The following is a 16,877-nucleotide window of genomic DNA, read 5'->3' on the forward strand; positions in this document are numbered from 1 at the left end:
AGCAACTTCTTTCTCATTGCTGATCTTGGGGGTTGCTTTGCTTCACTGAGACCATCCAGGAAACAGAATACCAGAAATGGAAGTCTGGAGCATCAGTAGAGGAAAACCCGAAGCAAATCCAGCTGAGCACTGGTATATCTTATGTTTGGGCCTCTATTGTGATGAAAAGTGAAGAGACGCATTCTTATTTCTCTTCCTTTATTCCATCAATTAGTTGCTAGAAAAGGTAACCATCTGATGTTCTGCCAAGTTGCTGTGACCAGCTGTGCAGCATTTTGCTGAGAGTTGGACTTGGTAATGTCCTATTCTGAAAGCAGTGACAAGCAATTGCTTATTTTATTATCTTGATCTGTGACCATTGAGGAAGAAAGGAAAGGTGCTGTCACAATTTTACTTAGTTATTTGGATCCCTGCTTTCCTTGCTTGTTCAGGAAATGGGTGGAGTGATGGCCATTTGGATGGGGAATTTGTCATCATCTCACTATTAGAGGGGGAGTTCCAGAGTCCCCCTCCGAAAAGCACCATTCTTAAATCCAGTAGTGTTGGTGAATTAATGGCCTGTCTCCAATCTGTTCATTAATGGAAAGGTTGTTGAGTTGGTGGTAGTAGATCAGGCCCACAACACTATAAAGGAAGTGTCCTGCATTCAGTATGGATACAATATATTGGTCATTCTCTCAGATAATCTTTTTCAAGATTTGGATCGGGCCAATGCACCCTTATCTTTTCCCCCAGCTCTTATTGGACCTTTCAGCAGCTTTTGATATCATTAAAGTAATATCTTATAGGATTTGTCTGCAATACTGAGTGTTGTTTTGCCATAATTTCACTCATTTTTCAGTGGATGGTGGGTAATGAGAGGCTGGCTCATTGGCCCCAATGTATGAGATGCTCTATGGATCATTCCTCTCTTTCCTGATCTTTAACATCTATATGGAATCACTGGGAGAGATCATCAGTACACTGGTGATATCCAATAATGCCCCAGGCCACAAGGGGGATGCTGTTATATTCTTACCCAGCACTTGGAGGCTGCCAGAGTCTAGCTGAAAACTGAACTGTCGTGAATTGCAATGGATGTTGATATAGTGGGCATCGGTCACCGCCAGAGTTGTTCCTTGACAGGCAAGCATTTTTCATCAGGGAACTTGTTCATAACTTGGGAATCCTTCTAAATCATGTCTATTGTTGAAACAGTAAGCAATGGCCACAAGGGCCTAAAAACAGCTTTGATTAGCAAATTATTTGTAATCCTACCTAGGGCAAATGGATCTGGCTACAATAATTTACACCCTTATCATCAACCAGTTGACCTCCTGATATGCACTATACTTGGGGCTAAAGACTAGCTGGAAATTATAATTAATCCAAAATGCAGCAGCCAACAATTCTGAATATTGGAATCATATAGCATATGTTTTGTAGACTCTGGCTGCTGATTGATTTATGTGTGCAATTTAAGGAATTAGTTTTAACCTACTGACTGTCTGTCTGTCTGTCTATCATCTATCTATCTTTCTATAGCCATCCATCCCAATTAATGACACTTGGTGGCTTATTGTTCAAAAAATATACTCGGTTAAAATAATAAAAACAATAAAAACATCCAAAATCAACAAATACAGCAGCTGAGTTACTTGACCAGTTAACAATAAAGCCAGGAAACAGGATTCTTGACCATGCAGTGCCCCAAGCTTGGGACTGCAGCCTGGTTTTTAGAGCCTCTTGAAAGCCTAACTAGGTTAGGGACATTCTAATCTCCTAGGGGAGGAAATTCTACAGAGTACGGGACTATTATAGAAAAGGTCCAGCCAACACTTCTTGGCTGACAGGATCTGCAGCATGTCTGATCTGCTAGATCAAGTTGGACAGATAAAGATTCTGGGAAAGAGGCGGTCCTTCAGGTATGCCTTGATGCCTAGATATCTTCTGAACCATCTACTCCAGCCATTTCTGAACTGACTAGTTAAGTTAAACTATTATAAACTCACATTTATGGGAGGTTTAGGGCAGAGGTCACCAATCTTTGTCAGTTGGTGGGCTGGAGGAAAAAGGAGGGGAAAGCATTTTACATTCGTGCTTGCATGCAAATGCATACGGGGTTGCGAGTGCATATGCGCCGCAAACAGGGCAGGGCTTGCCTGCATCACAAACAGGGCGGGGCTAATGTGTACTGCAAACTGGGCGGGGCTAGGACCCAGGTGGTACTTGCTAGCCCTGCCCCATTCTTGCATGGCAAAGCAGCTTGTTTCTGCGCCCCGTGGTGCAGCGGTGGTCATTTTTGTAACCCGTGGCACAGTGCTAGCCTGTTTTCACACCCCAAGGCATGGTAGCGGCCCATTTTCATGCCCCAAGGCATGGCAGTGGCCTGTTTTCATACCCTGAGGTATAGTGGCAGCCCGTTTTTGCACCTCATAGCATGGCATCCTATTTTTGCACCCCATGGCCACAGTGCTAGTGCAAGTGAGAGGGTGTGCATGCACATGCGCGCACACTGGCCAACCTGTCCTGCAGCTTGGTGGCCAGCAAGCCGCAGCCCACTACAGTGCTGCAGCCCACAGGTTGGGGACCCTTGTTTTAGGGGGTTAAAGCAATAAGATTTCTGGTAATGATCAGTCTAACTCTCTTCTTTGGGATGTTTTAGAAACTATCCAGCAGAATTGCTTTAAACACCCTTCATTTTTATAATGCGATCTTTAATTTATATGTTTGATCATGTTTTTTAATTTTTATTGCAAAGTTTATTCTGTGAATGATTTAAATTTTTTAAAAATATTTTATTTAAGCTGTGGGGAGCCTTTTTTATTGTGGGAGTATAGAAATTTAATAAATAAATGTACATTCTACTTCACTTGATTAATTTGCATTATATATATTCATGCCTATGGTTATAAAATTCTTATGTAGTGCAAGGACCATAGCTTTTTTTGTCTAAGATTGTCTTACTATCTTTACAGTTCAACATCCTATTGTCTTTCTAGAAATAATTACCATATTTCTTAACAGTTAATTGGTTCTATAGATGAAAATAACTGGGACAGATTTTTTTTTCTTTATTAAAAAGAAAAGCCTAATCCTTGCTTTAAGCTCTTTCTTAGAAGTTACTCTTAGAAATTTCAGCTTGCAGGTCATACAATTGAAAGGGCAGTGAAGGAAGGGTTAGATGCACTCCTTTAACTAGAACTCCTTTGAGCTAGCTGGTGGCCATTGATCTTTTGTGATCTAATTTAAACCTTTCTCTGGCTCTGGTGTTAGTATTTTTCTTTTTCTCAAGCTTTCTGAACATGATATTTACTGTGTTCCTTTTTCTCCCTCTTTTTCCCCAGTTCATATTAGTCAGGGCATTTCATTTTACCAGTGCTTTTTTAACAGCTTCAATTGCTGAGTAGTATTAAAATGCCATCATTTTATTTCTGTTTGTCATAAGGGATTATTATAATGCTCTTTCATTGGATTCTTGTCTGTTTTCTCCATTAGCTTCTTGTGCCTGTTTAGTTTTATGTATGTACTTAAACAGTTTATATGACCTCCCACCATGCAGCAGTTAACTCTGGGCCGCTAACATTAAGTAAAGAAAATAGTTATTATTTTTAATTGTTTGTTAGATGTTAACAATCAATATTCAGTGCACCAGATGACCAAATAAAACCTTTTATTTTTATAGTCAGATTAATAGCAACAGGGCTCACTTAACCCTTTAGTTCGAATACTTGAGAAGTAAAGTCAGACCTTTAAAGTTTTGCAGAAGACCAACAGGATTGCAGCCTTGCAAATCTCAGAGTAGCTGTTGTTCTGCATGACAGAGAAGGCATGTCTCATGGATTCTGCAAAATGACACGGTTGAATAGAGGAGGTCCAGAGCACACCCATCTTACCAAAGCTAGTGGAATGAACAGAAAAGATTGGAGACAAACGGTTCCTATAGGTAACCTGCTTTGTACTGTGTAGAGCTTTAAAAGTGACAATCCAGCACCTTGAATTTAAAGGTGACAATCCAGCACCTGGTGCAGCTCATAGAGCAGTGATGTTGTTTGCATGTATCTTGACATGACTCAAATTTTTTGTGGATGATTGATATCAGCCCTTTGATGTAGGCAAGGTTGGAAAATGCTCCACAGGTTTTACTGGAATGTTACTGTATTTTTTTTTTTTTTTAAATTGAATTTTTTCAGAAATTTTACAGATAAACATCCACCCCCCCTCCCAAACCACCCCACCCTCCCCCCCCCGACTTCCCAGAACTGAATATAGGATTATTTAACAAATTTTAAAAATAACATTTACAATTTGTAAGATAATTAATAATAATAATAAAAATCGTAATCATAATATATATAATAATAATATACATAACATAAGCTTTAAAGTGAATAATATATACTAAAAAAAAAAGAAAAAAAAGGAAAAAAGGAAAAAGAAAAAAGAGAGAGAAAGAAAAAAAGAAAAAGGTAGACGAAAAATAAAACATATATAAAAAAGTATATGAATAATAATACATAAAGCGTAAAAAAAAAGAAGAAAGAAAGAAAAAAAACAATCATTACAAGTTATTTTTCTATATAATAATATTTTTCCATATCCAAATTATGTTGTATAAAATTTATCCATTTTTCCCAAACCGCAAAAAATTTCTCTTGAGATTGCTCCTTTAAAAAAGCCGAAATCTTTGCCATTTCTGCCAAATACGAAACTTTATAAAACCACTCTTGTAAAGTAGGCAAGGATTCCTTCTTCCAATATTGTCCTATTAACAGCCTAGCGGCTGTAATCAAATTTAACATCAATATAACCTCCTTAGCATCACAATCAATAACAATACCTAATAAAAATAATTGCGGAGTAAATTTTACCCTCTTTCTAAAAATTCTTTGAATATTCCACCATATCTTAATCCAAAAAGCTTTTATATGCTTACACGTCCACCAGATATGATAATAAGTAGCATCCAAGTGTCCACATCTCCAGCATTTCGGCTGTAAATTAGGGTACATAATGGACATTTTCTTTGGATCAAGGTGCCATCTATAAAACATCTTATAAAAATTCTCTCTTAAATTTTGCGCTTGTGTGAATTTAACATTTCTTATCCAAATAAGTTCCCAAGTATCCATTGAAATCGATTCACCAATATTCTGTGCCCATTTAATCATACAATCTTTAACTAATTCAGATTCTGAATCCAATTCCACTAAAACCCCATAAACTCTCTTTATATGGGTTGGCCTTTGATCTCTTACTTGTTTTAGAAGAATTTCATCTTCTCTGAGCCAGCCCATTTTACAATCCATCTTCCATCTACCCACTATTTGTCTATATTGGAACCATGAATAAATTAGATTTTCATGTGTTAATTCTTCCAAAGATTTTAACTGCCAGTCTTGGCCATCCCATCTAAGTAACTGTGCATAAGAGACCATATCCATATTAACCCCTTTCCTTATGCCTTCTATGGCATGCCGAGGTATAGCCCATAATGGTATTTTAAAATCACATTTGTAATACTTCCTCCACACTCTAAGCAAAGAGATTCTTATAATATGAGACTTAAAAACCCAATCCACTTTTTTATTAAATATTAAATAGGCATGCCATCCAAAAAGTAAATCCCAACCTTCCAAATGAAGTATTTCTATATTTGTTAAATTCACCCAATCGCTGATCAATGTTAATACTACAGCATCATAATACAATTTCATATTTGGTACCTTGAGTCCACCTCTCTCACGAAAATCTTGCATTATTTTAAGTTTCACCCTTGGTTTTTTCCCTGCCCAAACAAATTTATTAATACCTTTTTGCCATTCATCTAAATTACGTTCACTCTTTAGAATAGGTAACATTTGAAACAGAAAAATAAACTTTGGCAGGACATTCATTTTAATAACTGCAATTCTACCCATAAGGGATAACTGTAAATTGTTCCAATTTTTTAAATCCTTCTGTACCTCCGTCCACAGCTTTTCATAATTATTTTTATACAATTTTGCATTGGAAGCAGATAATATAACCCCCAAATATTTTACCTTATCAACAATTTCAAAGTCTGTTAACTTAACTAGAACCTGTTTATCACCATTAGTCATATTTTTAGCTAATATTTTAGTCTTATTATTATTAATTTTAAAACCAGAAACACGTCCATATTGTTGGATCAATTGTAATAATTTTACCACTGAACAAGTAGGTTGAGACAAAGTAACAACCAAGTCATCTGCAAAGGCTCTTAATTTATATTCTTTTTTATTAATTTCTATTCCTTTTATTTCTTGAGACTCCCGAATTTTAATCAACAAAATTTCCAATGTTAAAACGAACAATAACGGAGATAACGGGCATCCCTGTCTTGTACCTTTTTCTATTACAAAAGCCTCTGACAGACCCCCATTTACAATAAGTTGAGCAGTCTGTTTTTGATATATATTAGATAATACTTGTAATATATTTTGTCCAAAATTCATCTCCTTAATTAAACATAACATAAACTGCCAATTCACTTGGTCAAAGGCTTTTTCAGCATCCAAAAATATCAGGCCTGCAGAGACTTGGTTATTCTTTTCTAAATACTCTAATAAGTTAATGATTTGTCTGACATTATTTTTCATATACCTTCCAGTTATAAAACCCGATTGATCCTTATGTATAAGCTGCTGCAAGATCCCCATAAGCCTGTTGGCTAAAATTTTTGCAAAAATTTTATAATCCACATTTAAAAGAGATATAGGCCTATAATTTTTAGGCAATGTAAGATCTTGATTGTCTTTTGGAATCAGTGATATAAATGCATTACGCCAAGATGGAGGGATCTCTAACCCCTGTAATAAGTTATTAAACAATTCACACAACGGTTGAGTCATCTCTTCTACTAGAGTTTTATAATAAATAGATGTCAACCCATCCGTACCCGGCGCTTTGCCCAATTTCAATTGTTTAATAGCTGTAACAATTTCTTCCTTAGTAATTAAACCATTAATCTCTTTTTCCTGATCTTCTGTTAATTTAGAAAAATTAACTTTACCTAAATAATTGTTTATATCTGTAGTTTGAATATTAGTACTCTTGTATAATTTTTGGTAGTATTCTAAAACAGATTTCTTAATCAATTCTTTCTGATAAACCAATTTACCATTATAATTTATTTTATCTATATTCCTCTGTTTCTGTTTCTTTCTTAACTGATAAGCCAACCATCTCCCTGGTTTATTAGCGTTACAAAATGTATTTTGTTTCATAAATAGTAAATTGGTTGCAGCTTGATCAGCCATCAACATGTTAAATTGTGTTTTTAACAGTTTTATAGCTCCTTTCACCTTTTCATCTAAAGGATTTGAAATTAGGAGTTTCTCTTTTAATTTAATCTCCTCTTCTAAATCTTTACGTTTCTGAATCTGTTTCTGTCTATGCAAGTTATTCATTTTTATCAAAATACCACGCATAAAAGCTTTACTTGCATCCCACACCATTGACATTGATGTTCCCTTATTCATATTTAAAGCAAAATATTCCTTTAAACATTCCTTTAGTTTATGGACATTTTTTTCTTGTTTAAATAAATTCTCATTCACCCTCCAGGATCTCCTGTCTTCTTTCTCAGCAAACAGTTCCATCCAAACTGGACTATGATCAGACAATGTCCTAGGAAAAATTTTTACATTCTTCACCCTGTTGTATAAATCTGTTGTGATAAAAAAAAAATCAATTCTTGAGAAAGATTGGTGTCTATCTGAGAAGAAGGTAAAGTCCCTTTCTTCTTGGTTACGTTCACGCCAATAGTCTCTCAATTCCCAATCTTCTTTCATGTCAAAGAAGGCTTTAGGTAGTTTAGCCTGTTTAAAAAAAGTAGAAGAGCCTTTTTTGTCCTTTTGTATATCTAAGACACCATTCCAGTCTCCCATTAAAATCACAGATCTATAGTCCAACAAGGTTATTTTCTGATGTAGCAACCTGTAGAATTGCTCCTGTTGCTGGTTTGGTGCATACAGCCCCACAATAAGAATTTTCTTGCCATATAAACCAAGTTCAAGCATAACATATCTTCCATGAGGATCTGATTCTAACAGGATAGCAGATAAATTCTGCTTAACATAAATTACCACACCCCCTTTTTTCCCAGGGGCGGGAGATACAAAATGAGATCCCAAACGAGGATTGTTTAAGTATTTTTGATCTTTAGATGTAATATGAGTTTCTTGCAAGCAGATAATATCATTGTTGTGTTGCTTTAAATAATGGTAGATTTTTTTTTCTCTTTTGAGGAATATTTAATCCATTAACATTCCAGGTCAGGAGCTTTGCCATCTCCCTTGGCCTTGAGCCTGGAGAAGATCCCCTCAAATTCTGCTACTGAAGAATATGTTGTAGAGCTTTTGGGTCTTGCTCCTCCCACCGGCATTGAGACAATTTGCTGAGTAGATTCTTTAATTTCTTTTTCTTTTTTCTGTTGTTCTTTTTCTTTACGTTTATGTGCTGCACGGGTCATTCTCTGTTCTTTAACCTCTGCTTGAGACATCCATACCACCTGTCCAGCAGTCATCGCACCTGTACCTTCAGGTTTCTGTTCCATCTCTTTATCACTCAGGACTTTGTGCATCATGGGCAAAGGTGAGCCTGCACCCAGGACCGTTTTGTAAAATTCCTTAGCTTTAACAACTGTATTAAGTCTATAACGTGTCCCTGCATGGCTCAAAACAATACCCATCGGAATCTCCCATCTAAATGGCATCAGTCTTGCTTTAAGTTCATTTGCTAGAAAAGCAAAATCTTTTCTGCTTCTTAAAATTTTAGGTGGAATTTCCTTTAAAATAATAATATCTTGGGCAGCAATCTGAAATCTTTTATTGTAAAAAATTTGCAGAATCTGATTTCTCAAAGACTTCTTAGCAAAATATATCACCACATCTCTAGGCAGATTCTTCTGTTTTGCAATCCAAGAATTAACTCTATAAATTCTTTCCACTTCCCCACGTAACTCATCTTTATCTATATTCAAAATAACAGCCAAGTCATTAATCACCATTTCCATCAAGTCTTGGGTTTTATCTTCTTTCAGGCCTCTTATTCTCAAAGCATATTCCATCTGTCTGTACTGAAACATGAGAATATCATCTTGTGAAGTTTCCACTTTTTTCTGCATATCTTGGAATTTATAATCCAAAAGTTCTACTGTTTCTTCAATTTCCTCCACTCTAGAATCCAGCTTCACGACCACTGAGGCCACTCCAGATAAAGCTAAAAGTATGTCATCCCTCAAAATAGTATTATTTTGTTCTAAAAGCTCCTTCATCTCTTTCTTCATTTCTTCCTTGCTTTCAGTGGAATGTTACTGTATTGATATAAATTATAGAAACCACATTTTGAATGCCAGACAGCATTTTCCCTTCCTTCCTTTTTATACCAAAAAGAGTTAATATAGAACTTTAATTTCCATGTCACACTTTCTTGTTTCCCTGGGGTGAACTAATATTTTATTAATTTATTTATTACTCCAAGGTAATTTCTGTGGTTCTCAGCAGAAACATACAGTCTTTCACAGACATTCTTTCCTTGAACTCTTGCACATTTGTCTTCTCCATCATACTTTTCTTTATCTAATACCTAATGTTGATAAAGGATATTTGAAATAAGAGGTTGTCCAGTGTCTCACCTCAAATTAAGATACAGAATGGAAAATCTGAATAAGAGTTTGAGCATTATAATTGATTGGATGAGGGCCAGTTAACTAAAACTGAATCCTGTGGTGCATTGTGGGAAGAAGTATGCAAACATATACCCAACAGAGCTGGTAAATAGGCAGCCAAACTACTACTCAGCAATAGCATTGTAGTCTCCTTGCTAATGGAACAATGCTATACGCTAATAATAAATAATAATAGCTTATAAAGCAATTAGGTAAAATTGCTTCTAAATGTCTTGTGAGACAGCCTTTTTTAGACATTAGTGTTTTTAAATGTGACAAATCAGCATTGTTGTAGTGGAGGAACCTGGTATTCTGCTAAAGTAGACAATATTTTAAAGGGCTATAGCTTATCTTGCAGTTTTCTGGAGGATCTCAGGAGGTTGTATGATGTGACAATCTCACTAGCCAGTGGTGTTTTGTTGTTGTTTTGTTTAAATAATATTGGAAGGTTTCCAACTTTCATCCCAATTTTTAAAGTTTGTAATATAATTTCTATTTAACATTTTTTAAAAAAGAAATATGAAAAAATAATACAAACTAATATAAAGTAAGAGAAAGAATAAAAAATAAGTTAGAAGAAAGCTGAAAATGCAAGAAAGAGGAAAGAAAGAGAAAAAAGAAAAGATACAAAGAATAGCTTCAATTCAATTATAAACTTATTTCTTACTCTGTGGTTGCTTTTTCATTTATAATCCATCCTATCTAAAAACCATAAATCATAAGTTCTTTTTTTGTTGCCCCTAAAGGTTTCTAGTCAACATTTTGTATAGATACTATCTTTTCTTTGATCAGAGAAACCAATTTGGCCTTTTCAGCAAGTTCCATCATCTTATATCACCAACCATTCCTCCTTTGTGAATAGTGCCAAATCTTTCCATCTTTGTGGATACAATAAACTTGCTGCAGTTATCATGCACAAAAACAAAGTTACATGATTTTTTCCAACTGTTTGTCCATCAATTCCAAAAGAAGAGCCTGTGATCTAAATTATATATTAATCTTTAAAAACCTCTGAATCAGTATATGTGCTTAAATCCAAACTTTTTAGGGTTTTTTACGTATCTATCAAACATGATGAAATGTTCCCTTCTTGTTGATGTTTCCAATTTAAATTTGAGATGCCTTTATAGATTCAGGACAATTTGTAATATTTATCAACAGTATATCATTTTATAAAATTCTCTTTAAGGTTATAATATAGTGTAAATTTCAGTTCTTTCCACTACATATTTTCCCATCGTTCCATCTGTATATTGTAATCAAATTTTGTATTCCTCTTTATCATACGTTCTTTCACATGTCAATAAAAGTGTATAAGTTTTAACAACTACGTGTTCATCATTTGTATACAATTCAGTCTAACAATGTTCAAAATCATAAATTCTTTTGTATGCTTTAAATCTTTCTAATAATTGCAAATAAGAGAAACATTGGCCGCCGTATTATTTATTTATTTATTTATCACATTTATGTAGCTGCCCATTATACAAGAGTGACTCTGGGTGATGTACAACAATGAATAAAAATAATAAATATATAAAAATAAGTATAAGCACATGAAAATTATTACAAATTAAAAGTGCTATAAAAGTGAAAATATTCAAACCATACAGAGTAAAAAGATCAACTACTGTGGAGCCATCCGGATCTCTGGTAATGGTGATAAAACCAGGTTTCAAAGTTTTGCTGCCATATAATCCGGAATGATAATGGGTATGAAGCTAATCTGACTTCAGGAGTAGAATATTCCATAAGGTGGATATCATAGAAGAGAAGAACTGCCTTCTGAGTTCCACTGCATGTAGGTTCCTGGCAGATAATACCTGCAACATGCCTTCTGTTCTAGATCTAATGGGACAGACTGATGTAATCAGGTAGTCCATCGGATAACCTGGTTGCATAGCATGAGTGGCTGTGAGATCATTTATTTTCATGAGCTTGTTTGGATATTAATACCATGAGAAGCATCCTTAAAGTTGTTCTTATTTTCAAAAATGTGCTTGCTAGGCATATGGGAAAGAACTTTTCTCTATATGGCCATCAATCTATGAAAGACCCGCACTCCCATTCTTTTCATGAAGAGATCATGAAAAAAATTGAGACTTCTCTTTAACAAGATTTTTGGCACTTAATTGACAGTACTTTTAGATGATATTTTATTGTATTAGATGTTTTGTTTTTTGACTATCTTGAATCCCTTACCAATAAAAATATTACTTTAGGAAAAAGAATACTAAATAACAGCAATGCTTTCATTTTTTTCACAAGTACAAATGTTTCTTTGTTACTTAGGAGAAGTCCTCATTTTTCATATCATTTAATTTAACTTTCTGATTTTTCTAGAGCACTCTGACCTCACGAGCAAAAAGCTTGACTTTGTTGCCCATTGGAACAGCTAACTCCACATCTCTCAATTCTCAAAAAATTGTAAATCAGAGTGGGCCTCCAGTTGTCACTATAACACATCACAAATCTCCTGTGGTAGCCCGAAAAACCAAACCTCTGTATCCCCACCAGCTTCATGGAGTCAGAGAAGTAAGAAATATGTGAAATTCTTCTTTGGGTGAAAATGTGATGTAATCTCTGGAGTACATGGTTAGATATTTATTTAGAATTTGTCTTCTTTGTACTATAGAACACTATAAAAAAAATTAACACTAACAATTTATCTAAATTGTTGAAGTCCTTAAAAGCTAACTACTAGTTTTTACTAAATTGTATTGGTAAAGTATTTATGTAAAGCAAATATTTTGAAGTGTTTGGGCTGGTAAGCTTTTATTGGAGTTTCAAAAGAATCTTTGGGATACTCTCACAAAATCACTGCCTTGATAAGAGTAGGCAGTCCTAAAATCAGAAAAAAAGGATGTATCTTTGTCTTTTAATATTAGAGATTTGTAATCATAAAGTTCAGTATTTGATGAGGGAAGAAACTAGAATGATGTGGGTTCAATTTAGTATTTTGCCTTTGAGGCAGAATTACATGCATTCATGGATTTGTCAAATACTTTTCTGTTTAAAATGTCCTTATTTTTTCAAACTTCAAAAGAAAAAAACCCCAACCAAACTACAATGATTGTTTTTCAATTAAAAGTAATGAGAATGTATATAGTAATGTTTTTTTAAAAGGGAAAGCCTCAACAATGAAAGCTTTTGCTAATGGAACTGTGGCTTGAATGCTTCATAAAGAGGGAAAACATTGAGGTTATTGATGGTAAATTGTTAAATATAATGGGAAAAAAGCTATAAAAACTTTTGAAAGGATTTGATACATCATGGTGTATTACATAACAGTTGAATTTCAGACCTAGCACATAATGTACGTGAGCAATTTGGAAATAAACCTCTGTTTGGTTAACAATGACAGACACTCGCAGATACAGAATTTGTATTATAAACATTGGAAAACTAGAACATTACACTACGTTTCAACCTAATTGCCATTCAAATTGAGGCACTTGTCATAACGTCTTACAATGTTTGAAATTCCTTCTGCAAAAAAATCTCCCACCTGGGAATAAAGTAACCTTGTAACAGCATTGTGAACCCATTTGGTGTGTTTTGTGTTCCTCAGAAAGGAGTTTTGGTACCCAATGAGCACAGAACTTGTGGTATCCCAAATTTTCTGTCAAAACAGAAAATTGTACAAAACAGTCTGAGAAATTTGGAGAAAGTGTAAAGAAAGTGCAGATATTGTGAATCGACAGACTTCACGGACCTTTTTGTCAGTTTCCTATATGAGTTCATTGCTGACTACAGATGGGCGGCCACTTCTTGCCTCATCATGCATGTCAGTTCGTCCATCTTTAAACATTCGACACCACTGATGTATGACACCTTCACTCATCACATTTGGTCCATAAACATTACACAATTTGTGATGAATCACAGCCACTGAAACGTAAAAAATCAAGCTAGGACAGGTGTGGGTGTTGGAGCTGCCCCATGTGCCCTGCACCCGTTTACCTCAGGACCGCAGCTGCCAGGTCTCGCTCATCTTGACACCTGCCTCACCTTGTGGTGGCGGTACCAATAGCCCTGTGAAGCAGGAGGCCGTGTGGCCACTGGAGACCTACTTCTGCAGCCACTCGCTGCTGCTCACATGCGTCGTCCCTGGCCTCCGTTTCATTGCAGAGGCCTTCAGAAAAGGCCTGTGCAGGCCAGAACGGAGGTCCAGGTTGACATGCACATCGCTCCCCAGCCTCCATTTGGCCTCTGCCGGCAAAATGGAGGCCAGGGGTTGATGCATGCGTCAATCCGTAGCTCTATCCTCAGCTGCACAGGCCTTTCCTAAAGGCTTCTGTTGTTGAAAGGGAGTTTGGAGGCGACATGTGCGAGTGGCGGCAAGCCACTGCAGAAGAAATGGGCCAGTGGCCCAGGTCTTGTTTTCGGGGAAACATAGGTAGTAACAACATTTTCCAAATTGTTGGACCAAGATGCAGTCTCTACATATACATTAAACTGGTTGCATTATCCACTCCATAAGCAAACCATATCCAGTTTTTAACATTCTATTTTTGTAACTTTACTATTTTTTCAATCTTTTCAAAGTGTTTATGAGTTTACCACTTTATTTGTCATAAAATCTTTGTAATAGTCTTTGTAGCATTTTCTCACTTCATTTCATCCCAAATCATTATGAATCTTTATTTTTAGTCATTGTACTATGGACACATTTAAATTTTTCTACATATTTCATAGCACTTTTTATTTCCATCAAAATTGCCCCTTTCTCTCCTTCTTTTCTGTTCTCTTTCAGTACATTCTTTGCAAGCGTCGTTTACTTATATTCACATTATGTAACTTTCTGTTATTCTCATTTCTACGGCATTTTCATATATGCATTTTCTTCATTCACAGTCTTTTACTTCATCATTTCACCAAGGGTCCTTTTTCATACTGTACTTTCCATTAGCATGCTGACTTCTATGGCATTCTGTAACATAATTCTCTTTACTCTGTTCCAAGTGATTGCCGCATTCTTTTTTCCTTGCACTCATTTTCTGTTTATCCACTTGGGAAATGAATCTGCTTTTTCATAAAGGACTGATATTTCTTCCTCAATTAGTCTGCTTTCACTCTATTTTATTTTACTTCTTACCCGTTTAAAATGGTAAGGATTGTATTGCATCTCAGAAAATGGGATGCCGTGGAATTAACTTTTTGTGAAATTAAATTTTGTATTTCTATAAATTTAAGTAAAATATATATTTGCAGATTATGGCCCAAGTGGAAGGACAGCAGAAGAACTTAGTGCAAGGCATTGAATCCCTTCCAGGTTCTGGTCCTCTTTCTGCCTTTGACCAAGACTTGCTGCTTTTAAAAGCTACCTCTGCTGCTGCTCTCAGTTGCCTGGGAGAATGCCTGCATTTGCTTCAACAGAATATAAGCCAAGTGAGCGCACCTCGGAACAGGACATTACCTTCAGGTGCGTAAAGTTGGCTAGTTTCTTTCTTTCATTTTTTGTCCCTTACTGGCCATGTGTTGTTGTAGTTGCCATAGGACTAGAGTTTTTCAGTTACACAGTAGATGAAAATTTTGTGCGGTTTTTAGTCAAAGTTTATCAAAAGGAGATCTGGAATTTCAGTAAATAACAAACTATGTCATTATTAAAATGTATTTTTATCTTGAGAATAACATTAAATTTTACACAGTATTTATACATGTACCTTATGTAGAGAGAAAATCATAGAGATGTTTTTGTCAATAATATATGAATGTATTCTATACTATTATTTTTGATATTAGATTAATTCAAAGAAATATAATGAAGATGTTGAATCAGTATATTATATTTCTAAATGTACTCCATTGGCCTATGCAAAGCTGCTGAGTGATTTAGCTGTTCTTGCTAAAGCATTTTTTCAAATCATGATGTAATTATATCCATCCATCCATCCATCCATCCATCCATCCATCCATCCATCTATCTATCTATCTGTCTATCTATCTATCTATCTATCTATCTATCATCCATCTGAGATACTATCCATCTCTCCAGTAGGACAACTCTGGGAGGTTTACAGGACATAAAAGGTAAATAGAAAAGCAATTAAAAATTTAAAACTATGCAGTGAAAAGGAATCAAGGAGATGGATGCTTTGGGTATAAGGTCTTCTTATCCCATTAACCACCTTCAGCAGTGAGTACCTCTACGGAGTACAAAGACAACTGGCAAAACCAAGTTTTAATGCCCTTCTGGAAGATCAGACAGGTGGGAGCAGTTCTCAGCTCTGCTGGTTAAATGTTCCACAGGGTCAGGGTCTCAGTGGAAAATACTCTTCTTCTTGCCCTGCCAACTGGAATTCCTTAGCTGACAGGCTCCATAGCACTGGTGCAAGTAGGGTGGGCCAGTTCCATTGTAAGTAAGACGGCTCCTCAAATACTCTGGACCTACACATGTAGGGCTTTAAAGGTAATAATCAACACCTTATATTGGACCTGGAAGGAAACTGGTAAACAATGCAGCTTGAGTAACAACAGTGTTATATGTGCCACCTAGAGGCCCCAAGGATTGTGCATGCCATGCATTCTGTACCAGCTGTAGCTTCTGAATATTCTTCAAGGATAACCTCATTACAGTACATTGTAGTAATCCAAATGAGAGATGATTAGGGTATGAGTGACTGTGCTCAGGGCCTCATGATTCAATTAAGGGTGCAACTAGCTAAATATAAAATTGTGCAAAAGCCCTCCTAGCCACCACTGCCACCTGGTCTATGAGCAGGAATCATGAATCCAAGAGAATTCCAAGTTGCGCACTGGGGCTCTCTGGATTAGTACAACTGTATCCCAAAATAAAGATGATAAACCATTGGAATCTGAGGTACCCTGCACCCGCAGTCAGGATTCAGTTGAAACTTGTTGTCCTCCATCAAGACCCCAGGCATTGAGAAAGGACAGCTACAGCATCTTTTGGACCACCAGGATGTCATCAGCATATACTGATAATATTTCATCCCATGGTGTCGGATGATCTTACCCAGCAATTCCATATAGATGTTAAAAAAGAGTGGAGAGAATACCAAGTTCTGTAGCACTGCACAAAGGTGTGGCCATGGGCTGGATCTCTTGCTCTCTATCAACGCTGATTGGAACTGGCCTTGGAGAAAGTAGTCAAACCAATGCAATACTGTACCACTAGCCCTAAGCCCCACTGCTAGCCCAAAAAGATACTTGGTTGATAATATCAAAAACCACCAAGAGG

The 16,877-nt window shown here is 35.9% G+C and overlaps 1 protein-coding gene across 3 annotated transcripts in view; it reads left to right on the top strand.

Moving 5' to 3' along the window:
• OSBPL10 (oxysterol binding protein like 10) overlaps positions 1 to 16,877 on the top strand; it is an 87,120-nt gene that overhangs the window by 29,622 nt on the left and 40,621 nt on the right. For 2 of the 3 annotated variants that reach the window (XM_039336325.1, XM_039336327.1), the window contains exons 4-5: positions 12,017 to 12,208; positions 14,888 to 15,098. In XM_039336325.1, coding sequence (XP_039192259.1) covers positions 12,017 to 12,208; positions 14,888 to 15,098 — 403 coding nt within the window. The remainder of the gene's footprint in view (positions 1 to 12,016; positions 12,209 to 14,887; positions 15,099 to 16,877) is intronic. The other variant, XM_039336326.1, reaches the window with a different exon arrangement.

This window comes from Crotalus tigris, unplaced genomic scaffold (genome assembly GCF_016545835.1).
Source record: "Crotalus tigris isolate CLP2741 ecotype Arizona unplaced genomic scaffold, ASM1654583v1 scf7180000017666.27876245, whole genome shotgun sequence".
Classification (NCBI taxonomy): Eukaryota; Metazoa; Chordata; class Lepidosauria; order Squamata; family Viperidae; genus Crotalus; species Crotalus tigris.